General features: G+C 36.9%; 2 protein-coding genes and 1 non-coding gene across 5 annotated transcripts in view; 2 read left to right on the top strand and 1 right to left on the bottom strand.

Moving 5' to 3' along the window:
• Positions 1-12,156, top strand: part of LOC126776382 (tRNA (adenine(58)-N(1))-methyltransferase catalytic subunit TRMT61A) — a 56,228-nt gene extending 44,072 nt beyond the window's left edge. The window contains exons 6-7 of the mRNA XM_050498868.1: positions 11,492-11,621; positions 12,011-12,156. Of these exons, the coding sequence (XP_050354825.1) occupies positions 11,492-11,621; positions 12,011-12,111 (231 nt within the window). The 3' untranslated portion in view covers positions 12,112-12,156. The remainder of the gene's footprint in view (positions 1-11,491; positions 11,622-12,010) is intronic.
• On the top strand, positions 1,779-1,917 carry LOC126776631 (U4 spliceosomal RNA). Its single transcript, XR_007669963.1, has one exon. It is a non-coding gene; the product is annotated as a U4 spliceosomal RNA (small nuclear RNA).
• Positions 12,157-12,221: 65 nt separating the features above from the next.
• Positions 12,222-27,664, bottom strand: part of LOC126776300 (HEAT repeat-containing protein 5B) — a 28,423-nt gene continuing 12,980 nt past the window's right edge. For 2 of the 3 annotated variants that reach the window (XM_050498699.1, XM_050498701.1), the window contains 21 exons: positions 27,323-27,589; positions 27,002-27,191; positions 26,608-26,762; positions 22,521-22,659; positions 21,475-21,657; positions 20,697-20,815; positions 20,285-20,396; positions 19,240-19,421; positions 18,580-18,704; positions 18,319-18,439; positions 17,947-18,238; positions 17,619-17,780; positions 17,422-17,520; positions 17,221-17,344; positions 16,408-16,559; positions 15,688-15,984; positions 15,298-15,507; positions 14,697-14,836; positions 14,393-14,603; positions 13,967-14,109; positions 12,222-13,759 (listed from right to left, as the gene is read on the bottom strand). In XM_050498699.1, coding sequence (XP_050354656.1) covers positions 13,583-13,759; positions 13,967-14,109; positions 14,393-14,603; positions 14,697-14,836; positions 15,298-15,507; positions 15,688-15,984; positions 16,408-16,559; positions 17,221-17,344; positions 17,422-17,520; positions 17,619-17,780; positions 17,947-18,238; positions 18,319-18,439; positions 18,580-18,704; positions 19,240-19,421; positions 20,285-20,396; positions 20,697-20,815; positions 21,475-21,657; positions 22,521-22,659; positions 26,608-26,762; positions 27,002-27,191; positions 27,323-27,589 — 3,600 coding nt within the window. In that variant the 3' untranslated portion in view covers positions 12,222-13,582. The remainder of the gene's footprint in view (positions 13,760-13,966; positions 14,110-14,392; positions 14,604-14,696; positions 14,837-15,297; positions 15,508-15,687; positions 15,985-16,407; positions 16,560-17,220; positions 17,345-17,421; positions 17,521-17,618; positions 17,781-17,946; positions 18,239-18,318; positions 18,440-18,579; positions 18,705-19,239; positions 19,422-20,284; positions 20,397-20,696; positions 20,816-21,474; positions 21,658-22,520; positions 22,660-26,607; positions 26,763-27,001; positions 27,192-27,322; positions 27,590-27,664) is intronic. The other variant, XM_050498700.1, reaches the window with a different exon arrangement.

The following is a 27,664-nucleotide window of genomic DNA, read 5'->3' as shown; positions in this document are numbered from 1 at the left end:
CCTAATACGTTGATCGATATTGAGACAAAGCAATCCGCAGAAGTTGCTCAAGCATTAATGAGCACATTTGGGCGCCATTGTTTCCTACTGGTTGAATTAATGTTATTTCTCCTGCCCCCGACCTCGCTGATGAAGATCGCTATCAAAAGCTAATCGGAGTTTGCACGGCAGTTTGTTGTGTCTTGAAATCAACACACCCGATATCTTCAGACATCTAAACTATGGTTGTATGTTAATAAATTACCTTAAAACATAGACCAAATTAAGATCACGTTGTTGTGATTACTTTAAGAAAATTTCCTTTACATTAAATAGATTTAGAAAGATAAAAAAATCTATTATTTCCTCGAATCGCCTGTATAAATTTAGCTTTAGCCAAATTGCTCAACGTTTTGTGAATAGGATCCTTCTTTTTTATATTAAACTATTTTCTAAAGTTATTGTACAAAATTAAGAAATATTTTTGCTTTATCATCAGTTACACAGTGGTTCGTGATTGCACGCTTCAGGAAACAATACACAACGAAATTTTTACGGTGATTTTTGTAGATGAATATTTTTTGTGAAATTTTATAAGGGTTAACTGTGTTTCATTGAGGAGGGAGAGACATCGTGACTGATGAATGCAATGGGTCACGACGGAACTACTGACCGATGACCCAATATGAAAGAAAAAGAAAAAAACATTTTAGAATGGAATTTGATGTTCTATGTCAAAAAAAAGAATGCTTGAGTATATCAATTCACTAGCTAGGTATAACATTTTAAATAATTTAAATAAAAAGAAACATTTTAAATAAAGAAATGAAATAATATTAGCAGCGCAAGAAGCCATTCAAAAAATTCCGTTAATTTTAGCCAACATTTAATCAAACAAAAAGAAAAAACATTAGTGCGAAATTTGTTTGAAAATGTTTTATAATGAAAATAGGATGTAGTGATGTCTTAATCTTTATTCCATAGCAATGTTTAAGTTAAGCTAATTTGTGATATAAAATAAATTTTAACAGCACAAAAATTAGTCAAAGAAAACATAAAATATTCAAATATATAATGCTATTAAATGTCCTCGTTGCGTTTAATTGTTAACTCAACAGGGGGTTAAAATTTTAAAACAAAATTATAATATTTTTAAAAGGATAAAATGTCTAACAAAAATGTATTAAATATATCATAAACAAACGCCCGGTCAGCTCGGAACTGAACTCCGACACGGAAGGCGAAGTGTCACAGCTTGATAAAAAATAGTCACAATAAGATCGTGACTCCGGCTCGATTCATTCACAAGATTCTCTGAGAAAATGCTACGTGCAAGCATTTTCGCGGCGCAACATTCGATCCGCTTAACTAGAAAAATGGCCCCCGTAATCTTATCGTTCGAATTATAAAAAAAATATTTTAATATCTCTGATACGAAAAGCGGTTGTAAAATCATTATTTCATATATATAATCATTGTTTCACATTCAAAATAAAAAAAAACAATATTTCGCATCTGTCGACGATGTCTTCAATGCTGACTAAAATCTTACTATTTATATGAAAAATATAACTACATCAATATTATATATTAAAATCATATAAAAATATATGTAAATTAAAAAAATATTGTCGTACCAAAAATTGTAATAACAAGTAACAACACCAAAATACATATTCGGTAAAGTCGCAACATTAGTACGAATGTCTTTCAATAGATGGCGCTACGGTCTAGTTACATCACGCTATCGTTTGGTTCACTTCGAAAGTATAAGTCATCGACGCTCCAGTGACAATGTTAACTTTGCGCAGAGGCAATATCGTAACCAATGAGGTTAATCCGAGGTGCGATTATTGCTAGTTGAAAACTTTACCAATACCCCGCCGTGTGGTCGTGAAATACCGACCGCTATGGCAATTTTTGAACGGCCGTTAAGGCCTAATATGTCCTATAAAATTTTTCATATTGTGCAATATAAACTGTAGAATGTTTTCATAAAATATTATATCTTAAATTATGTAAGTAATTACAGTATATTGGTTTTTCTAACGCGGTGGTATAATTGAATAAGCTACAACGTTTAAACAAATCGAGAATTACGTTTAGTTTGTTAACTTGTAACTATGACTTAAAAATAAATAAATCATAATAGTACTAAATTATCAGATGACAAAGAATAATTTCAAATCCTTTATATTTGCTTACCAACGCTTATTACTTATATATTATTTATATACATGTGTTATCTGTATCCAAATTATACAGATATTTTGTACACTAGCTGTGTTCCGCGTATTTACCGACATTTAATTTGAATTTACATGAAACAAGTATGTACTTCGAAAACTTGGGATAACTTATGATAGACCGAATGAATTTTGATGACATACCGAATGCACCCATATAATAATATTTTCTAATAAGTTTACCACAATTCTTAAAATAATGGTTGGTTTTTATGGGTGGGAAATAGAAATTAATTCATTTATAAATAATTACATGAAAATCGCAGACAGGCATTTCCATTTTATTTCTTTTTAAATAAGATAAGAGGTGGATAAGATATAAGAGGAATTAAATATTAATTAATATTATAAATACAAGTTTGTTTGTTGTGCTCCTTCAGTTTCACGTCTTTACTAATCAACTGATCATCATGAAATTTTGCACACCCATTGTCAGAGGTGCAGAAAACAAAGTGTACCTACCCCCTGCCCGTCCTCCTAACACGCGGGCGAAGCCGCGGTTGTAAACTAGTAAAGTATACAGACACTTAATAAATATACTGACTCTATAAAACACACAACAAATGACCGTTACAAAAAGGATTGAGACAAAACTATACATTCGAGATTACGCCTGATCCAGATTTAATAATGTCACAAACATTTGACATTTACAGCGAGAGAAAGTGCTGGCTTATTGAGTGGAATCGATTGATCAGTTTTAATCGCATTATCGATTCACGGGGGGTCCCTGGCCCCTGCAGGCTGCACTATATATATATATATATATCTCAATATAATTACATCGAGATAATATTAACTACTATTATGTAATTTTAATATATTTTGTTGTATGTTAATTTACATATATAGATTAACTATACATATGAGCGACTATCAACCCACAGCTAAAACTACTAAGTCCAACAAGCTGAAATTTGTTACATAGGTTTATAAAGGAAATTAGAAAAAATGACGGTAAATTCAAAGGAATTGATAATAGTATTCCACAAACAGCTCTGGTTTATCTCTCCTTTTTTACCTATTACCCCTATTAAAAATAATCTTTAACTACTTTGCATTGAGGTCCTTTTGTCTTTGATCCAGATTCAATTTCTTAACAATAGCATTTCTTAGAATTTCCTACCTGGTCTCTTTGTTATCTAATTTTCTCCTGAGTTTATGATTGTTACTGTACTTTTTATGTACCGATGGATAGCTAAGGAAACGCAGATGTTTTTAAAATGATCCGCACGATAAGAGCCATAGTGATTTTTACAAAAATATTGCGAGTAACTTAAAGAATCAAAATTAAAAATCGAAAAGTTGTACAGTTTTCCATCTGTAATTTAAAAATGCTTGAAGATTGTTTTTGTTTTATAACTGGTTATTATTAACTAGGATGTACCCTAGCAAGAAATACAAAAAAAAATAGGGAAAATACGTTGATTTTTTTTATTGAATTTTAGAATCTTAAACATCCTTTAAATAAAAAAAATATTAAAAAATTAATAACTCGAAAACGATACACTTTTGCATAAGCATTTTGGGGGTCATTTGATAGCTATTGTCCTGAACTATAACCCTTTAAAAGGATCGTGACATATTACCCTGTAACCCTGTATAGGCTAAGCATCCGCTAAGAAAAATTTTTTTGGTAATTTCAAGTTTAAACGGAGGAAAGGGTAAACTTTGTAGTTTCACCGTACAAAGTCGCGACGTATAACTAGTATCTTAGGCTGAGTGTGTCCGGAACGAAGCTAAACGCCTGATTTTTTTTATATATAATAACGATATTAATCCCCTGAATACAGGAGTCTGGAACAGCGTTCTTGCTTTTCCGGAGTCCGAAAAAGCAAGAATGCTTTATAAACGTAATAATAGGCTTAAACCGCAGAAACTCGATTATATAGCTTATAATCCTGTATTTTTAAGCTCCTACATGATCATTATGTGACCAAACTCCTTAAAAAAAATAGATTAAAAAAAAGCTAGTATCTTATATGAATATTTTGGCAATAGTATGCTTTTTAAATTTTAGTAATTGAGGATACATAAAGCTAGTAAGCGATTTAGTTTATTTGTTATTCAGAAATATATGTGAAAACAGGAATATATATTTAAACATATATATTTTTTAAACATAGTTTTAGGACGTATGATATTTAACTGTTCGATTACGTACGTTCTTTACTTAGACTTAAAAGGGCTCCCTGTTATATTGGCCAATATGTCAACGTTATAACATCAGCGTTTCAAAACCTAAATCAATCACTGCTAAGTGCTTCAATCATCGAAATGTAAGGACCCGGTCACGATTACGAGCCGGATGTCTTCGAAATATACATCAATATATACTAAAATTACTCTTGACTATTATCTTTTTGTACCTATACATATATAATATGTGAAATATTTATTGTTGTATAATGCCTAGAATGCACGTGTTATTTAGAGAGCATGCTTATTGGCAACTAAGTATCGTGTTAATATAATGCACACAACACTACCTTAATCCTTGTTAAATAAATAAAGTTATTCTAAAATAAATACTAAACATTAATTTTGCACTATTGAAGTAGCAAAGGAATTCTGTTTTCTCAATTAAATGCGACGAAAGGATATCGTTCAACGTTACTAAACCGATTATATTTTTTTATTTTATTTGACACTAATCCATATTTATTCAAAGAAATATTTGTAAATATTACTAATGCATGATTTCAAATAACACGTTAGTTAGATAGTACAAAAAATAGAATGGCGTGCGATGGAGTTTGGTCTTACACAGACGTTATTTTCACACATTTACACATGCTATTTTTATACTGTGTAGACAGCTGCTGCTCAAAAAATATACTACTACATACTACATTACAAGCTTATTCTATACTTAAGGTAATCTATCCAAAACCATTTTTTTTTTTTTTAACTTTTGTTGCATTTTTTTTTAAATTATCCGTCAGCTATGTGTAATAATTTGCAATATAAGCGATTCATAATACAAAGTATGAGGGTTGATTCTGGTTTTGTATGCAGCTGAACAGCACGAACCGGTAATAAATTACATTATTAAATAACTTAATAAAACAAAATCGATCCCTTTGTCGTAATAAGTGTGTATTATCCGTATTTATACAGCGGGTTATGACATAAAATCACCGAAGCGTCGATATCGCTTCATTTATGTCATAATTTACAAAAAATATCCGATGAATATCGAAGGGAAATATACAATCGAGACGATCCCAAATAAATAATCACGTATAAAGTTTCATAAAGCGTAAACCGCACGGTAATCGACACCCACGGAATTTAAATTCGGTAGCTTGCGGTTGTTTACATTTTGCAAGGAGTCAGTTTAGGTCTCTCAAATTTTTTCGCAAAACAGAATAGAAGCATATATCACATAAACTTCAGATTCTTTTGTTCTTGTTGTTTTGAAATAAATTTTTATAAGGCTTTATTAAGATCATTATAACAAATATTCAATAGTTATTATATAAATATTTTGTATGCGGTTTTTGTTTGCCAAAGGTTGAGAATCGATGCTTTCAAACGTAGAATACGTAAGACGTTTTTAAATGCAGTTGTCTCCTTGCATACTCTAAAGGTTAGATTGACTGTATCGCTGACGAGTTGTATTCCGTAATATTGTATTAAATGCTATTACATTTTTTAAAGATCTAAATTAAAAATTAAAACGCAGTTTATACACTAATATTGCACTTACGATATATCTCAATTTAAATATCTGTACAATATATATCAATATTCATAATAATATAGATCAAATCTAAAAACCTAGTTTAAGACACCTTTATATACAAAGCAATTTTGTTTTAAACTTCAGTTAAAAACTCCGACTAATTAAAATGTACCTAAGTGTTGAGTCATGGTTGTACGTTGCGTTATATTAGCAGACCCTTTCAATGTTGTAATTTTAAATTATAAAAAGTATTAAAAGAATATCATCTTGTTTCACTCTTTCCATCAAAACTGTCAGCATACTACATCGGCTCTTTAAATCACGTTTATTTGATGATTATCGCATTAAGCTAGTAAGAAGCTAAAAACAAAACCTTTGTAGAACCGTCAATGTAGAAGCCAATAAAATAAAAATACATTAAACTCTACATATAAAGATTTAAAGATCATATTCACATGCGTCACGCTCAGTGTACTCTGAACATGATTCATTTGCTCTCATTATTGACAGATGGCGGTGTAATGGCGATTGATTTACGATACCGCAACATTTAATCGTTGCGTAATCGATTATTGATCGTATATTGTCTACTGTCTATATTGCTTATAGATGAAACATTCACAATATTAAGATCTGATATTTCGTTTCTCCTTGGAAAAAATAAACTATAACCTTTCTATTATATTACTTGATTTTTAACAACTCATCATTGTGAAAACTGCATTCATTTGCTTTCAGATATGATTACAGTTTCGATTTTGCCTCTCGTTGAGTTGTTAGTCGTAATTTTGACACGGATTCTAAATTTCTTTCAATTGTAATATACTTGATACACATTCCATTGTGTATTCCAGACCGTTTTCAGCCGCAGCGGCCATTTATATGGGCTGACTAGCTGGCTGCACTAGCGATATTAATATATATTATATTTTATTCGCACAATGTGTGCGAAAACAAAAGTGCACTCTCTAATCGCTCATTCCCATAATCCGATAGGATTGCAAATAACACGACAAAAGAGTTCAGGCGCAGTCACACTTCCAGACCTCAAGCTGATACTTAGTATTTGTCGATAGAATAATCTTGGATTTGCCACTAAACTCAACGAGGCAGTCGCATTCCACAAAGTCAACAATTACATATATACTTTTATATCGATAAAATATTGATGACGTATAACAAGTTACGCGTATACACCTTACAGAGATACACGTTATCAAAAACATGCGTTTTGACTGCTACCGATGCTTTTTACGATATCTCGAACGCTTCGAATTTATCCTTTATTTATACCTCATTTATGTCCGTATGAGGCGAACGTCTAAATTCAAAGGCATGTTTATCAGACAGACAGTTACGGCGACGGGTTACAGGCTCCGGTGATAAAACTCGTATTTTGTCGCGGACTTTTGGCAGCTGTGTCATTTTATCACCGTTTTTTTTTTCGCTCTACCATCATTTGCATTATCGCGTCGTTTCTGCGAAATCGCATTTTTAAAACGTAAAAAATAAATCTTTTTAGTGCTAAATAAAAGATAAAGAACGTCTTAATTTTATTGATTCGCTTAGTTCGTTCTCACTAAAAAGAGGAAAAACGAATTGTTATCTGTTTATAAAAAATACATGTTCAATTTATAACATAATCAAAATCATCGTGTAACGTCTAGCTTAGAACTTCTGTTCTTTGACAAGTCAGATAAATGTTATTCACATTCAGCATTTAGATTTATACACTAACTTAGCTAAATGTATCAATTCATTTCCTTATTAAGGTAAACTTGAATAAATTTAAGCCAACCAATTCTAAACTTTAAATGATTGCTCAAGTTCACCAACTTCCGTAAACATGAAATTTCGGCACGGGCCAAACTAAAAGTAGATAATTATTTTAAGTGTCAATAAATAATAAAGATGGCCGCGCGCCGCTGAGTGCTCGTCCATCTCTCTTATCTCAATTCTTAATGCGCCTCTTTGCTGGTCATTCTTTTTTTGAATTTTATTTTCTTTTTTTCCCACGTCATTCGTCGGCGAGTTTAAATTCTGTGTTGACACCACAGAGGTTTTATGTTTTAATCTGAACAAAAAAGTCCGGTCCGTTCAATAGTAATCGGTAGTACAGAATTATGCTTAGACTGATTATATCAACGCTTTGTTTACAGTTTTATCTAGTTTATGGTGACTCGCCTACGTAATAGTAACGTATGATATAATTTATCCCAATCATAGTTTTAGAGAAAAAGTTGTTTGTAATCTGACTTTTTAAATGAGCCTCAATTATGAACGATTTAAGGTAGTTTCATAAAGCTGTAGCAATAAATCAAAAGTGCAAGAACAATATTTTGTTGCATTTCCGAACGAGACGGACCATCGATCACGGCGCGTTCCAAGTTTGAATAAATTTATGTAACGTAATTGCAGTGTTGTGTGCGTGCGCGCAATGTTCACATTACGATGAATGAGGTTGGATTACGTTTTTTAAAAAGTTACGTCAAAGTAATAACAATGTAATATTGTCAATATTTATATTAGTCTTAATTATGTTTATATGCCTATGAACTTGTTCATATGCATATAACCATATGCTGTAATTTAAACGAAGAAAATGATAATTATTATAAAAATTGTAATAATAATAAAGGTCTAATGTGAGTTTATAGTCAACTTAATCTAAGTAGGTATTATGTTTTCGTAGGTACTTTAAAGAAATAAAACAATGAACTAAGTTAAACCTAAAAATATCTTTAATGGATACATTTTATTTCTAGATAAAGATGATGATGGTATTCCGCTAAAAGAGAAAATGAGAAGAAGCGATGTATTCGATGTTTAATAGGTTCGGACCCTGACTCGTGGACTATTGACGTTATTATTATTGACACTAATCCAATCTGGCTACATTAGCAGCTAGAAAATAGTTATTAATAACGTCTTAAACGATATTAGTCTAGTTTTCTCTTTTTATTTAAAAAGTTAATATTATTAGTTTTGCCATTGTATATAAATTGATTCGATTTATTTAGACAATTTTACTTAAGAATATTCTACATTATATACCTAACATTATTTACGTGTATTTTTTTATTATTCAATTCAAAAACGATTGCAAATGTAGTCAACAGTTTTTTGCAAATCAAAGCCAAGGCTGCGGTAAGTTCAAGTTGTGGTTAGCATCGCCAGCTCCAAATTAGTGTAATCTTCCCGCAAATCAAGGTTCCACCTTACGTATTTACTCGTTATGACCTTATGACACATAAAAATGTTTTTTATTATACAATGTACCCTAGAGTGTAACTGCCTACCATGATAACGGTTAGTCGATATCAGATATGGTCTAGACGCTACTTACATAATTTGTTGTTGTTATTAATATAATTTTATACAGCATACCTGCAATTAAGAAATTTATATCATAGATTTTCATATGTGTACTAACGGTACTTAGTAAAGTTTTTTCTTTAATTAAATAAACAATTAAAATCATTTTATGTCCTTTGCTAATATCCCATTTCGCTGAGCATTCGAATTCGATAATATAAAGTATTTATATGTGAATAAAGTAATAAAAACAATACAAATATTTAAGTTTAAAGTTAAGGGTCGATAGTATTACAAATCTATAAACTTTCAATAAATATAATATTTACTCATATAAATAAACATATCTACTTATGATGTACACACAGACCTGCCGTTAAATGATCGGCATATGAAAAACAGGTCATGAGACCTGTTCTTTCCTACCTAATAAAAGAGCGGTGACAATACAAACTAGTGCTTTGTGATCTAGACATAACAACTGAATGTAACGCTTATTGTAATCTCAGTGAATGAGAGGAGCCATCTGTCGCGGTGCGTGCCTGTCATTAGCTGCAGGTATGGCGCCACCGCGATATTCAAAGTGATTTGACGTAGTGCCCTTTTATATGAAATACAATATAACACGGATGAATGTTTTATACTTGCATTTTTTTTATCCTGGGACTTAATTTATACGCGGCCATCTGATCCTAAATTAAGCAGAGCTTGTGCTATGGAAACCAGACAAGTGATATACTACATATACTACTTTTCTTTTATAAATACATACTTATATAAATAATGCATTCATATTTATAGTTTGTTTTTAGTTTATTGAATGCAAATGTTTCGTTGTATTATAAAAATGTTAATGATGTCCAAATATATTATAAACATAGACAAATATTTAAGAATCAACAGTTACATGAAGTGAAAGTTAACAAATCAAATTATTGACGCCGGAAAAAATAAAGTATTGAAAAAAAAAAACGTAATCCGAAATCTTAGGCAAATTAGTAGTAGTAGTTATGAGTGGGATAATTCATCTGAAGAGCTCGTATCCGTGACATCGATAATAACTGCGCCCTGACCCGTTTGCAATATATATACTCAAGCTCATAAATAACTATGATTATTTTAGTAAAATATAATAGATATATACATATTTTGAAGGTTTTTCTTTTATATCAAACAACAGTTTATGAATCATTTATCTTTGCTATAATATGCACATTTCCATAAAAATGTCTTCTTCATCCAGAACTGATTTTAAACACAACTTCAAATCTCTTCATCCAAGTCCAAACACAAGACTTAATAATCCTTCTCTTAGGTAATAACCTAAAATCTTAAGCTTTAAACTTGTGTACATAAGCGTACCGCACCATCAAGCACGTACTTAGCAAACAGGTGTATATTGCAAGTCTGTTGATCATACATGTGAGATGACGCATGCTGTAACTTTGACAGGAATAATCATAGAATAGTGACAGTTAATCATGGAATTATTAATATAAAACAAAATAAATAATTATTGAACCTGAAGCTTGTCTGCCCGTTTACTGTCTAGAGCTATTCACGTGTTTTGTACATAATTGACTGGCATTCAGCGGCCATCAATGGCATTCAGCGGCCATCAAGAAACTATTTGTCTGAGACTAAATATTTTACTTGACCTACGAAATGAGATAAAATCAATAAGTAATATTTATTTGTTTTCTTTAGTCTTGTTCGAATTTACCGGATGTCCGGACAACCAGTATCCAGATAAAAGGGACTCTACTAATAAACTTTTATTATGGAAATAAACATAATAATCAATATATTAAAGAAATACTACAGATTTGACAAGACACATTATCACCTCAAGACGCACCAACACATCATGTGTTTTGGTTTTGTCATCGCATGTACGAAACCCTCTTAAACAAAAAAATTCAATTATTTTTCTGGAATTATATAAAAGAACAGATATTTTAAATATCTGCATGTTAAATGCACGAAGGTATATTGTAGTACCTAAAACAAAATGTAAAAAGGTTCAAAATTTGCTTGATATTTTTCTTCGCGATGTCTCAGGAAATTTTACACTGAAAATATTATATGAACTACATTGTTTCTATTATTCTTTTTGGTTCGATTCGATATAAATATAAACTCACTATGAAAAGAGTTTTAGTTTTGACGGGGCGCTAATACGAATAAATTGATATTTATAGATTTTCTTCAAACGGTTATTGAAGGATATATACTATAGAAGGATATATAATTATACTTCTAGAGTTCTGAAAGTCCTGTCGACGAGAAGCCAAACAGTGAGAAGAGCTATGTAGTGGGAACGTGGCCGACCAGCACGCCCGGACACACGGGATACCTGACGGTCGCGACTTTACCGCCAACTTTCATACGAAGTAAGTCGATGGAGTAAGACTATTATCAGTTTTTATACTAACGTTTTATCTCTTTAAGACTTCTTAAACTGTTACTGTAATAAATATTTTATTATTTTCAAATATCCAAATATTTTAATTATGAAAAGCAACAGCCTATAAGTCTCACAGCCTCCTTACTTTCCTATTAAGGTTAATGTTTGGCCGACATATACAATCAAGGTATGCGAAAAACAACTAAAAGGTTATATATGAAAATGACTAATACTATTTTAATTCATATTTTGATTCAGGCTGTTTAATTAATTTTTACAATCATTTCCCCTTAATTTGCTTGTTAAAATAAAAAAAAAACAAATGTTTACAATCATAAATTACAAATTTATTAAAGATTGCTTTTTTATTTACAGAAAAAATTTATCAAAATCAAGAAAGCTCCGAAGAGTTACAAACTATCGATAATGGAAAAAAAGAAAATCCAAATGGAACTGAAGAAATGTCTATAGACTGAAAACAATGATATTTGTTTTATTAATGAATTGTTATCTTTAAAGGATTTTTATTTTTTATTTTTCACAAACAAAAAATTAAACATATTTTTTCTAAAAATAAAACACACAATAGTAGTCATAGTTTATTGAATAGAATAGAACTTACAAATATTATTATCTCTTAAACTATAAATATCACTACTTAAATGTAGATTCATGCGGAACATCATCAAGTTTAAGGCAGTGGAAATAATTTAAAAAAATGAATTTTGGCATTCGTATAATTTCATATTTCTCTATCACAGCAATCTTGCTCTATAGTTTTATTTTTATATGTATATTTTTTTAATGCTAAATATGATTACTAAACGTATACTATAAGAAGACTGCTAGGCACATCTTTCACAATTCGTTATTAAATATATTAATAAAACTACAACAAATATAATTGACTGAAGTATATTTAAATTATTCGAATTAATTTTTACGACATATCGAAAACAGAGATTTCGCATATATAAAACCATATATAATTTTTATGTTAATTCCTGAATCATCAAAGAAATCAGAAATCCATCAAATAATATAAATATTATATAATATACCTTTATAAATATTTCATCTTTAAAACCAATTCAAATAAATATATCTAATTTTAGTTCATTTCATAATTTAATATATATTAATTCGGATGATACTTACTTATTAGATATAAAGATATACAGGAATGTTTGAATAAGATTGAAAATAATAAAAAAGACTTCGTACGACATGTACATACTAAGGAAATAGAAAGAGAGGCAACCAAGGCAGGCAAGAAATGTAAGAGATAAAAAAGAAAAATATATCGTTATAAATATGATAATAATAAAATTAATTACACTGGTATACATTTTATAAATCATTATATAAGACATGACAATAGTATATGACAATCCTTGAAGAGTAATATTATAGAAATTTAATCGTCACATTTTTATTATTACAATTACAAAGTTATTTATATAAACGTACATGCTAAGGTAGTATTTATAATTGGTCGATCAAATCAACCATGTATGTATATAGGTTTATTTATTTAGTCAATGAAAAAATAATATTAATGTTAGATATATAAGAAATATGTATTTTTTATAATAGTGGTTTTTGTTTCAAAATGCGACAAGACGGGTTAATTTTCCGTGACGTACATTACGCTTTCTATAATAAATTCTTTATACTATAATTAGTAATATCATATTATGTAATGGCGTATTAAATCCATTACTTATGTATTCGAATCTAAATAATATCTTAAACATAAATAATTCTAGTAGTTCTCGACGACTTAACAGTATACCTATAATTCTTTTATTATAACTGGTTTGGAGTTGTTCATACCAAACAAATAAAACGTTGTTATTCTCTCATATACTCATCAAATGTTTATTATATTTAGACTAGTATTGTCTAGGTTTTTACTCCAATGATTTTAATAGAACTACTAAACTTTTACCTGAAATCGCTGAAGTCAGTTTTCAACTGTATAGTAGGTTTAGCGGGACGCGTGTCGAAGGAAGGCCTGGTGGGCGGCGCTCTGCGCGAGGCGCGACTCGCCTGACTAGCTTTCACTGCGTTTTCTAACTTCGTGCGGAGTTCGGAAGACTGTTGCATCATTGTTTTAAATTCCTAAAAAAAAAATTTATTTTTCTGTATAATTATTGCACAATGAATGTCAGACAGAGAAAACGAATAGAACAAAATAGTTTATGGTTCAAATAGTCTTATCGCTAAATAACAATATTTTCAAGCCAACCTTGAAAAGTTTGTGTACGATGTTTATTTCTAAATTGCTAAGAGTGAAAGAACACTTTATCTTCATTAACATTTTATTACCTGCGGATACTTCGGTCCGACGCGCATGATCCAGTTCAAAGCGAACTCGTGTATCGTGCGAGCGGGCGCCGAGCGCGCTATCTCAGCCGGCTCGCGCAAGTACGAGATCACTATAGGCACCAGGATCCACAGCATTTGTATACCTGGGGTACACGTTCATAATTAAATAATGTATATAAATAGATACAGTTCCACTACACACACACAACATTAAATGTATTCTCACCTTTGTGAGGATCCTCTATCGGACAGAAAAAATTCTTATGAATAATCAAAAAAAATAATTCAAAATTTGCTCGACCGCCAAGAAGTTATTCCTTTTTTAAAGATAATAGTGAAATTTGAAAACTACTATCCACACTATGTTAAAATTTGCAAATGCGGGTCGGGTCGGGTCGGGTTTGGCGAGAGGCCGGAGAGACTCACGCGCGGCGTCGGGCGCGGCGTCCACCAGCTCGTCGAGCGCGGACACGGCGGCGAGCGCGGCGCGCACGTGCGGCGCGTCGTCCGCCCGCCGCGCCGCCGCCGCGCGCGCCACCACGCGCCCGCCCAGCGCGCGCGCCCACCACGACACGCACTGCGCCGGCGCCGAGCGCGACCACACGCCGCGCAGCACGCAGCAGCACGACGCGAACACCTGCGCCGCGCCGATTGGCGAACATTATATTATATTAGCAGATCATTTTAAAGACGTTCGGTAAATGGTTGTGTACGGTCGAGTCTCGCGTACCTCGTGGTCGCGCGTGTCGAGGCACTGCCGGAAGTGGTTGATGCACGGGTAGTGCAGCGGCGGCGCGGGCGCGGCGCGGGCCAGCACGCACGCCATGGCGCGCGCGCCCGTCACGCTCTCGATGCGCTGGTCCGACTCCTCTGCAGGAACGAGACGCTTCCGTTTAGGTTTCCGTCGGAAATATTCAGTAGAATAATTATTAAGTAATTTGGCATTTGTTAACGACATTTTAAAATACATATTTAAAATTCTAACCACCGATCACGAGTCAATAATTTAATGGAGTCCTACATAAATATTCTATTTATTTAATTATCTCTTTAAATGCTATGTGATTCTCCTTTTGGTACACAACATTATATGTAAAATTTTAATAGTTTATCTCTATCTATTTATTAAAATTATAATTACTTACTTTTTTACGATGAATTACAAATTAAACGTAAGCCTGACATTAGAATGCTAAAATACCAAACTTATCTGCTACTTGGTAGTATGCTCATTTATAGCATGCTCTCCTACATTTTCATACTATACGCATAGCTATTAACCTATCAAGCTAGGAAATCGATTGGCATATATCCTAAAAAAACGTTCTAACCTGTCTTAACCCTCTCTACGAGCTTTGCCAGAGTAGCTTGCAGCAGCAGCGCGTGCTGCTCCTGCGTGTGTTGCTGCACGCGCACCGCGCGGCACTCTGCCGCCTGTTGCAGCAGCAGAATGCCCGCATCGCTCAGCAGCTGGTCTCCGCGACTCTCGCGCAGGATTTCAGTCGCGAGGTACAAGATCGTTGGCAGTACGGAAAGAGCTCCTGAAATAATATATTAGGTTTGTTGAAGGACTGAAACTATATTAATATATTAGTTTGTCAATAGCTTACTATTTAAAATACACAATTTACAATTAATTATTGACATGCATATTATTAAATTAAAAATATTATAAAAGTTTCCTAATATTGCAGGCATTTATTAACAGAATTAAAAATTACCCTGTGGACTTGTGAGTGTAGTTAACTCGGACATGGAGGCTAAACTCTTGATAAGCAGTGTATCCCCGTGCACTCCCAAACCTTTTCTCACTCCAATCACACCCACTCTCCCCTCCTGCTTCAACGGACTCAAAGATGGCAGCCTTCGAACGAGGAGGCACACGCATACTTCTAAGCACGCGAACACCAAGGACTTTCCAGGGGGAAGGTCCCCGGTTGGACCACCCTCCCCTAATGTATGGACAACTTCCAGTACTGATTGTGGAATACTTTCTGTAGATTCATTTGGTGCCAATTCTGTAAAAAAAAAATTAAAAAATACAATTACTTGAAGAAATGCACTACAGGAACACATTTTGTAACAATAAAACAAAAAAAATTGTGCTATCCGTGCAGAGGTGATCGTGGTGACTATTCTCAAAGCAGACTAACCAACAAATTACGATATATTATAATGCACATGTGTGCAAATACAAGTTCATTCTGAATACCATCACTCATGTAATCCAATGGTATAGTAGATCCCCCATCAAAGAGCACAGGTGCAGAACCTACAAATTTATGTCCTTTTCCATGCACGGAATTGTTAACCCTGCCAAATTGCAAACTCCATGCTGGGAAATTATTATCACAAAAAGCTAATATTTTATTTACCATATTATGCAGATACCTAATATAAGCTTGTTACTAGACAATTAATACTATTTGGTTTTTATTTACCTCTGATCTTGTCGTGCATGCTGTCTCGCAGCTGGTCACGAGCGGCCGCCACCACCAGCTGCAGTACATCGGCAGCCAGCAGCAGTGCCTCCACGCTCTCTTGCGTCAGACCCGTGCGGTGTATTATCTGACACAGTTCAATAGCTAGCGCCCTGTAAATAAAGATAAACAATATGATTCCTGAAGGCGTAGAATAACTCAGTCGGATACAGAAGGAATCAATGAATCGCGTCTTTAATGCTAATAAAAAATAATTAATCTCAATATTATTACGTATGTGATAGTTTTTGTCCGTCGTATGTCATATTGCGCTCAAAACGGACGAACGGAATTAGATTTTATTATTAGATTAGTGTAAGATTATATTATGTTTATTATATACAAAAATTATTTTAATATACCATTATTAAAATATTTTTTGTATTATTAGTGTCATTAAAAATACATTCCGCTCGGATAACATTATTATAGTGATTGTTATTATTATACGAAAATATTTTAATGTGTTAAAAATCTAACTAATTTTTTATTTGTACAGATGAGAGATGATATTCTACCGCAAAACAGCAGTACTTGGTATTGTTGTATTCTGGTTTGAAGGATGAGTGAGCCAGTTTAATTACAGGCACAAGGGACATAACATCTTAGTTCCCAAAGTTGGTGGCGTATTGGTGATGTAAGCGACGGTTAACATTTTTTACAATGCCAACGTTTATGGGCGTTGGTGACAACTTACCATCAGGTGACCCATATGCTCGTCCGCCTTCCTAGTCTATATATAAAAAAAATATATACAATAATAATTATTATTACCTGTCTTTCAGCAACCTCGCTCTATTTTCAGGAGCATCGAGTAAAGTCACTAGCGACAGCAACACGGATATAGTATTTTCTACGCTCATGTCGCGCTGCGCACAGAGCGCTTCCATACAAATACCTAAAACATAACACACTTTAGAATCGGATCCTATGCAAAAAAAAAAAATAACAAATATCAATTTATAAACAACTTACCGAATAGAAGATGAAACTTTTCGTCGATGGGTTCAAAAAATTCGAAATTTCCATTTTCAGTCTTATTCGTTCTGTTGTCGGTGCTATCGCTGGACTTCTCTGCGAATACATATCGGATATTATTTTACAGCAAGTGGAAGTATTCGATAGTGAGCCGATAGGAGTATCGTTTATCAGCTCCGCGTGTATCGTTGAACGCGACAGACCGTGCGCGGCGGCGGCGGCGGCGGCGGCGTTGTACCGCAGCGCGGCGGCGTACAGCAGCGAGGGCCAGGCGCGCGCGTAGTGCGCCCGCGACGCCTCCGCCGTCTCCGCCGAGTAGAACGCGCCGCCGCCGTGCGGGAGCTGCGACGCGAACTCTATAGGATACACCGTTATCTTTAAAAATGTATATATTTTGAGTATTTTCTGTTTTAGTTATCTGTATATCGAATTTATCTAATAATATGAAGTATGAAATTGGATGTGATGAGTGCAATGTGAACGATAGCGATTATTCACGATCGCTTATAAAATCGTACAAACCTGGCGGCAAACTCAACAGCGCGTGATCCTTCAACGCAGCCAGCCAGTTCTCCCCTAAGCTCTCCAGCTCGGGTTCGACCAGTTTGAGTAAGCTCTCCCCTTTCGACTCGAACTCTCCGTACTCGTCGTCCTCGGTACTCTCTTGATTCGCGTTGTCTATCTGATTATTATTTTGCAAAACTTGGTTGCGCCATTTTGCTAGTTCGGCACGATTGTTAACCGGCTTCGTGTCAAGTTGTTTTATATAACTGCCAGGTGCGCTGTCATTGCTGACCATGGCCACGATGTACACCTAAGTAATCATTAATATTTTAAATATACTTCAATTTGTATCTTTATCTATTATTTATACATAAATAAAAAGGAACCAACCTCAGCCCAAGCCTTTAGAATCGAAAGTTTTTCCAGTGTCGCCATACTCTCGTTATAAATGAGTGTAGTGTTACCCTTTTTATTTAATTTATCTAAACTGGAAACCAGCAACTGATGAACTCTAAAATATATTAACAAATGTTAATGCGATCTTATAAATCTTTATTTTAGTAATCGGAAAATAAAATGGAAAGAATGTCATCAGCTAAATCATGAAGTATAATGAAAAGTACGGTGGTAGTGTGTGGTGGTGCAGTGTACCTGCGCAGGTCGCCGATGTCCCTGGCCACGCCGCAGCCGATCCAGGCGGAGCACACGTCGCAGGCGGCCGCCGTCACGTGCGACGGCGTGTCGCGCGCGAACGCGGGCCGCACCGCCGCCCCCACCTACACCGCGTACAATCACAATAAGTACTTCTCTCCGATGACGCTATCATGATGCACTCATTCGTATTGCACGAAGTATTACCATTTTACTCATCAAAACAAAACAACTTATATAACTTGACTGGCGCCAATTTTATTTACTGCTTATATTCCAACTTTATATAAGTTTATTTACGAAATATTGTAAGTGTTGACTATATTTAATTGAATCAAATCCCCTGCTTATTTTTAGGAAAATACTCGTTTTAAATGTAGACATCTAAAATTATTATCAGATTACATTTACATTAAAAAATCTGAATTGTTTATTTATTGTCTTTATTCCATAAACTTCGGAGCAAATTCAGTTACTTGCAACATAAATAAATATAAAAGTATTTTGTAACAATTATCAGTTATTACATTAAGTATATATATTACATTAATATATTGCAATTGCAATCAATCAGCTATATTGTCAATCAAATAGCTTTAGTTGGCTTAATAGCAAAAATTGATTTAATTTTATTCGGTCACAAGTATATTTTCCACCAACCTGCGCCTGGTACTGTTCCATCAGCAGGTGTCCCGGGAAGTCAGGCTCGGGTGCGCGCGCGTACTGCTGGATGATCATCTGCAGCGTGCGCAGGCCGCACAGGCGGAGCGCGTCCGACTCGCCCGTGGCGCCCACAAACGCCATCCGCACGAGATCCGACAGGTGAAGCGAGAGATAATCGCCTAAAATTTAAAAAAAAATCCCTTTTTTAACAACGTCATCACCATTTCTGAGAGAAATAATGTAATCGCTTCGTGATACAATTAATGTCTTTTTATTTCATAATATATTTTTACCTCAGACATATTTGAACGTTAAAATAGTCAGAATCCCTATTTTTGTGCTGGTGTTCGAAAAAAATTAACTTCCACGTTGACCTGAGTGATCACCTTATAATGCCCGAAATACCGAGTCCTAACGCCGTTAGTTCTGGGACTAAGTTCGAAAGTATCGGAGTGTGAGGGAGATGCTAGTGCCCTTTATCTACTGCACAGACCAGTCTCCGCTTTCACGGTTTAGGGCCGGAAACAGTCGGAAGGAGAATAAAATTATCGTATCGTAACAGCCTGTAACTGTCCTACTGCTGAGCTAAAGGCCTCCTCTCCCTTTTTGAGGAGAAGGTTTGGAGTTTATTCCACCACGCTGCTTCAGTGCGGGTTGGTGGAATACACATGTGGCAGAATTTCAGTGAAATTATACACATGCAGGTTTCCTCACGATGTTTTAGTTCACCGTAAAGCACGAGATGAATTATAATCACAAATTAAGCACATGAAAATTCTGTGGTGCTTGCCCGGGATTTGAACCTACGATCATCGGTTAAGATTCACGCGTTCTTAACACTGGGCCATCTCGGCTTATAAATATAATAAAATTATTAATTAAGTAAATTATACAATCTAAAACATATGTACATACACATGCATAAAAATTTAAAAATATTTTTTACCGTATTCGTCATAATTTTCGAAAACAATAAAAATGTCGTATATCGCCTCTATTTTCGTTGGAATACATAATTAGTAATTTCGTACATATTACTTACCATTTGGATCATTTTGAAGCTTCTCTTTAGCCTTAACAAGATCAAAGTGTGCGCTGTCCCCGGTCGCCTCACACGCTCCCATTATCTTCTGTATACATTCCATAGCAAAAACCTGATAAGTAGAAATAAAATAAAACTCTTAAATTCAATTTAAATTTATAGGATATAATGAAATACAAACAATAGCATAGTTCGCGTCCTGTAACTTTGCCGCTCTGAAGTAGTCAGCAATCGACTACGCAATATTCAATATTACCGATGTCGCCAAATTGCGGTTATGCACAGCTAATAGAATGTCGGCTCTGCCTCAGTCGCTCCGGGACTTTAATAAAGTAGACAGTCGGTGTCAAAAGTGTTAGTGTCCTTAAAGTTCTCAAAAACAATTATTTTATTTATAAGTGTTAGAATGTACCCTGGTGGGCCAGCGCGGCTGCACGGCGGGGTGCGTGGACTGCTCGCTCTCCGCGTGGAACTCGGCCTGATCGTCGTCTCCCTCCGCGTCCATGTCCATCTCCGGGTTGTTGCTGTCCTCTGGACATCGATTATGAAACACATGTACAAATAAATCAGATTATATAAAGAAAAAATAATATTATACAGTACAGTACAGTACAGTAACAGCCTGTAAATGTCCCACTGCTGGGCTAAGGCCTCCTCTCCCTTTTTTTTTTTTTTGAGGAGAATGTTAGAGAATATTATACAATGCAAGCATATGCATAACTTGTAGAAGTTGTAATCTGTATTTATAACACTTAATGATAAATAAAAGTTTGCCGAGTCGACGTTATACCATATAAAAAAAAATATTATATTTATATATACAAAGATCATTAAGGTCCCAAATATATCAATATTATATTATTAAGTCGTCCACACCACCACTTACGTCATTAATAAGTACATATTATAATGCAAAATGAATTCAACCTCAAAACTAACGTTTAAGAAAATTGGAGTTTTAATAAAAATTGTATCTGAAATATATAGGGTTAAAAATACAACATATTTAGATGTGCTAAAATGAAAAAAAAAAGAGAAAAATAAAAACCATGATTTTTTTACATTATACAATTTTAGAAGACAAAAAAAAATCTAAGGACCGGATCCATTTTGCATTACAACCTCCGTTCATGATATAATCTCTTCTTATTAAATTTAACTGCTAAAAGTAAAAGTAAAAGAAAACTTACCTAATCTTACAGTCAATACTCGCTTAGCCAGGACCAACCAATCCCTCACATCTCGGTTAGCGGCAGCCGCTAACAGACAACACGTTAAAGTGTCACGCGCGTAAGCTAATGCCATTTCGTCACGCTCCATGTCTAAGTACGCGAACAGCGCTCCTGGAAGCCCGGTATCGGTTATCACTACTCCTGTAATAAAAAAAAATACCCAAATTATATATAAAGAACAATAATAAAATAAACTTATTATCCTTTATAGATACATATGCTGTGATTTGACAGTTAAATAATTTTAAAGTGTGAAATTTACAACCAGGTACCAATAGATGGCGCTGTTTAAATAATTCAGATTCCTGAATCACGCAGGCGAGATTTTTATTATTGAGCATATATTACATTCAAGAAAAAAACCTATTTTATTTAATAAAAAAGTTATATAAAGTTAAATCAAGGTACAAAATGCTTTTAAGACAAAGCTACTCGTATGTTTACAAATTATGACGAAAATATAAAAAAATACCAATAATAGCAATACTTCATATTAACGCATACGTAATATTTAACTAATATCATATTAAAATTAAAAAAAAAGATTTCATTCATATTTAACCAACTTATAAAATTTATTGATTGCCAAAAGTATTAAAGTATTGGTAAGGAAAACAATTACAATTCGAAACAATACTGTCTTATGAACTAAGATGTTGTCCCTTGTATCTGTTGTTACAATGGCTTTATTGACAGCCAGCCACAAACCGCAACACAAAAATACAAATTATTGCCGTTTGGCGGTAAAATATCTGATGGTTGGATGGTATCTACCCCGACGATGTACAAACACCTACCACCAAGTAAAACTATAGTGAGTAGACAACTTTTAGGCAAGCGCACTTCTTCCTAGACTAGACTAGACTGTCACAATTGTCTTTTAGACACTTTTTTCTTTACAGTAACAGTAACAGCCTGTTAATGTCCCACTGCTGGGCTAAGGCCTCCTCTTCCTTTTGTTTTTAAGCGCAAGCCTATTCATCAATAGTGTTTAATTAACTTACCGCAATATGATTTAGGGGGCACGTGGTCTTTGGCCAGCATTGCGTATTTACACACATCTGCAGCGTCTTTCTGTGACAGCTGACGCAGGCAACAGAGAGCGGCTCGGCGGACAGATAATTCCGGATTTGATAAGTCGTGCTGTTCACATATAAAAATAAAATAAGAATATGTATGTCTCCTAAGTACGAGTTTGTAGAACAAAATGCTTGACGACGATTTTTCTATCCATCTATTTAATTTTTTTGGACTATCTAATAAAACCTAGGTAAGGTAGTTTATCCGTGCAGTTACGGAGAAAGAATACATTTCACTGCCCCTCTCTTTCCCATGGGTGTCGTAAGAGGCGACTAAGGGATATCTGAGCGACCATCTGCTCATCTGGTGGTAGGATGCTAACATCCGCCTGGCTTGTTACCACCATACGCATGGTGAAAAACTCGTGAAGTGGCTTGCAGCCGCGTTTCGAGGTCAGCCAGCGTACAGCCAGTGCCCGAGCGAGTATTGCCGCGATGGGTGTTGGTCCAGTGGAGACGGTTGAACCAATGCCGGGGGAAACTGTATTGACCTGCCGGACAGGGAGACCTGAAGAAACGGCTGTTCCGCTGGCCGCCCGTGGCATAGTACAGGGGCCCGAGCGTGCCAACCAGCCCGCGAGGCTGCCCCACCAGGCCACGCATAATCTCGGGGTGGACCGTCGTGCCGGTTGGTGACCGGAAGGTGGGGTCCCGGCGGCCACTTCCGGGGGGGTTCGGGGGCCCTTCCGTCCGGCGGATCAGTATATTTTCCTTTTTGGCAAACATTTGGGAAAACACGCCTCCATACTTTCACGACTACATCCCATCCCTATCGTGGCAATACGTCGCTCGCTTCACGTCTCTTTTCCTTATTTTTCCAAATGGTAGCGCAAATAAGAAATAACGGTCGTTCAGCGGTGCACACCCCCACCATACCCACGCTGTTTAAGGTCGAGTTCTCTAACATCCGAGGACTCCACGCTAACCTCAACGCTGTCCACCACCATCTCGAGACAGCACGGCCAGCAATGTTGTTTCTCACGGAGACGCAAATACTCCGCCCTGCCGACACCAGCTACCTGAACTATCCCGGCTACATGCTTGAAGAATCTTTTAAAGCGAAAGCCGGAGTATGCTTGTTCGTCAGGGCGGATGTTTGTTGTCACCGATTGCGCTGCTTGGAGGACCCCTCCTTCTCCATGTTGGTGGTACGTGTGGACCTGGTTCGTCAGAGTCGAGTCTACGTGTGCCTCTACAGATCCCACAATGGTGACTTGGAGACAAGCCGATTATTTGACCATCTTAGTCGGGTGGCAGATGCTGCGTAAGAGCAGTTTCCTAACGCGGAATTGGTGTTTTTGGGGGATTTTAATGCTCACAATGAATCATGGTTGAAATCCCTCAAAACTGATCATGCTGGAAGAACTGCTCATGCTTTTGCTCTCACACACGACTTGACCCAACTGGTTGATCAGCCCACCAGGATCCCAGACATTGATGGGCAAGCGCCTTCTCTACTGGATCTTCTGCTGACTTCTCACCCGGTGGAATATCAGGTTGTGGTTCAAGCTCCACTTGGTTCGTCGGATCACGGCCTTATATCTACCAAAGTGCCACAGGCCAAGCTGCCGCCATCAGCGGTATGCAAACGTCGCGTTTGGCACTATAAGTCGGCAGATTGGGACGGTATGCGCGATTACTATGCGTCAGTCCCTTGGAAGGAACGTTGCTTCAGTGGGAATGACCCGACAGCTAGTGCCGCTGCTGTTGCTGATGAGATCATGTTAGGAATGGAATACTACATTCCTAGCTCAGATCTCATCAATAGGGGCACGCGTAACCGTTGGTTCACTCGTGAATGTGCCGACGCTGTATCATCTAAGCAGGCGGCATATCGCGCGTGGATCAACGGCTGCATTAGCGGGGCATCTAACATTGACTTCCTTAATTAAAAAAAATATATAAATTAAAAATTCCAAGTCCTGTAGGAAGGCATACACGAGAGCGGATGCACAGCGCATTGTACAGATTGGTCATGACTTTATTTCGCATCCTAGGGGCTCCCGTAGCTTCTGGCGTCTGACCAAGTCTGTGCAAAACAATTTCTGCCAACCTTCGCTGCCACCGCTCAGAAATCCGGACGGATCGCTAGCTCACAGTCCGCAGGAGAAAGCCGACCTTCTGGCTAAACTCTTTGCCGACAACTCTGTGATCGATGATTGTAGTGCGCAGCCACCAACAATACCTTTATGTGGCCACACGATGCCTGACATCAAAATCAGGCAACGTGATGTGCGTGCGGAGCTGCAATCACTCGATATACGGAAAGCTAGCGGTCCCGATGGAATACCAGCAATTGTGCTGAAGAAGTGCGCGGCGGAGCTGTCTCCTGTGTTAACGCGCCTGTTCCAACTTTCTCTCTCTTCGGGATGTGTGCCGGAGGCTTGGAGAAGAGCTAATGTGCAAGCGGTTCCCAAAAAAGGGGATCGGTCTGACCCGGCAAATTATCGGCCAATAGCTATCACCTCAGTACTTTGTAAGGTGATGAAACGAATTTTAAACAACCAACTGATCTTGTGATCTTCTAGGTAATGGTACCTAGAAGATCACTGTCTAATTAATGATCGTCAGTACGGGTTTCGACCAAAACGGTCCACAGGTGATCTTCTAGCGTACGTAACGCACCTCTGGGGTGAAGCTATCGACAAGCATGGAGAATCGTTGGCTGTCAGCCTCGATATCTCCAAGGCTTTCGACAGGGTCTAGCACAGAAGTCTTCTCTCCAAGCTACCGGCATATGGTCTGCCTGCTCAGCTATGCACCTGGATTGCCAGCTTCCTACACAAGCGTAGCCTTCGTGTTTTAGTAGATGGTTGCGCTTTACAATTCTATGTAGTGAATGCTGGGGTCCCCCAGGGATCTGTGCTATCTCCCACACTCTTTCTTTTGCATATCAATGATATGCTCTCTCTTGGGAACATACATTGCTATGCAGATGATAGTACAGTGCATGGTGGATACCACGGACGCGCAGTGGCTGGGCGGGCGGAAACTGAGGAGAGGCGAGAGAATCTTGTCATTGGACTCGATAGGACATTAGAGCTCATCGCCAAATGGGGTTCTGATAATCTTGTTGAGTTTAATGCCAAGAAAACACAGGTGTGCGCTCTCACAGCGAAAAAGTCACCATTTTACCCTCATCCCTCCCTCTGTGGCACACCGCTGATGATACAAAGCAAAATCGCTATGCTGGGGATGGACGTTCGTTGCGACCTTAGTCCAAGGGATTACATCGAGGCTATTATAAAAACAGCTTCACGAAAACTCGGAGTTCTGAACAAGGTGCGGCGTTTTTTCACGCCACAACAACTGTGCCTGTTATACAAAACACAGGTACGGTCTTACGTTGAATATTGCTCGCACCTTTGGGATGGCTCCGCTAAGTACCTAATGGAGGCCTTGGACCGGTTGCAGCGACGTGCAGTACGCATTATTGGCGACGTAAAGGTCACAAACACCCTTGAACCTTTACAATTGCGTCGCGAGATAGCAGCACTGAGTGCTTTCTATCGTCTGTATCACGGCGAGTGCTCTGAGGAATTATTCTCTCTAATTCCTGCTTCCCCCTTCCTTCTTAAGTCCACGCGAGCTGGTTCTCGATGTCACCGCCTAACTGTGATATCAATTCCATCGCGCACAAAGAAATTTGGCAACTCCTTTCTTTGTCGCACTACCAAAAAATGGAATTCCTTACCAGCTCACGTGTTCCCCTCCTCTTACAACCCGGGTTCCTTCAAACGAGGCGTGAAGAGGCATCTTGCGGGCCGGCAAGGCGGGGACGGCTAGTAGCTTCCCGACTGTACTGGCCGTCGTCGCGTTTGGACTCTACTACCACTTACCATCAGGTGGAGTAGAGTCATTTGCCATCCCAAAAAAAAATGTTATTGGCATTATCAAAAAACCCCATTTCTTGGAAAAAATTACATGTGACTAGTCCCTTTTTAAGAAACCATTTTCGTTTGTTGTCACAGTAACTATTATTTCGGCAGTATTTTTGTAGCAGTGTACGTACGCAGAGCTGCGGCACGAGCGCGTGCAGGTTGATGTGGTTGGGCGCGAACATGTGCAGCTGCTGCAGCCCGCCCGTCGCGTCCGCGCGCGCGCCGCCCGCCTCGCGCAGCGCCGCGCACGCGCACACGAAGCGCCCCACCGCGCTGCAGCCGCTCGCTGGCGATATAGATTCGTATTATAAAACTATTGGGCAACTATTAGTACAACTTTAAAACTATATGTAAACATAAGCAATTAAATTGGGTTATTAATTCCTGTAAACTATGACACAAAATAACTTACATATGAATAATTTTATATCCAGTATAAAATTATTCATATGGATATACTGGATATAAAATTATTCATATGTAATACACAATTACAAATACACAAGTACAAATTTGAAAGTATACCTTGTAGCTCCGGTCCTACAACCGTAATGAGCGCCGCAAGTAAGCGGCCGATACTGCGATGCAACTCGTCCAAGCAGGGCGGCGCGCTAAACAGCAGCTTGAGCACCAGGTTCAAGGTCGACTCCACGTGCCCGCGGAACATAGGGCCCGAAGCATCCACTAACACTGACAGGGCGTGCAGCGACCATACCTAAATTATTTCATTCATTCGTATATTAGCAATGAATTTTAAAATTAACGATCATTTATCCATATTAAAAAGCTAAAAGTATTTTGTTGAAATATTAGCTAGAACCTCAGCACCAGACAGAAGCAACATACTTGAACTTCCACCGCAGCGGTGTCCTGCGCCAGCGCCCTGAGCACCGGCAGCGCTGCGGCGCTGGAGGCGGCGCCGCGGGCCCGCTGCACGGCGCCGACGGCGGCCGCAGCGGCTGCGCGCACGGGCCTGTTGGCGGACGAGCGCGCGAGGGCGATGACCCGCTCGCTGAGCGCCTGGCTCTCGGCCTCGCTGATGCAGCCGCACAGGCGGCCCGCGCACGACGCGGCCGCCGCGCGCACCGTCGCGCTGGTCGCCGATAAGCCGCTCTATATGAGTGACTCGATTAGTATTCCAAACATATTCGCTAATAGATTAACAAAACGATCTAATTTTAGACATAA

Source organism: Nymphalis io, chromosome 20, assembly GCF_905147045.1.
Source record: "Nymphalis io chromosome 20, ilAglIoxx1.1, whole genome shotgun sequence".
NCBI lineage: Eukaryota > Metazoa > Arthropoda > Insecta > Lepidoptera > Nymphalidae > Nymphalis > Nymphalis io.
The sequence above is the reverse complement of the archived record's forward strand: the minus strand, read 5'-3'. Positions and strand labels throughout refer to the sequence as shown.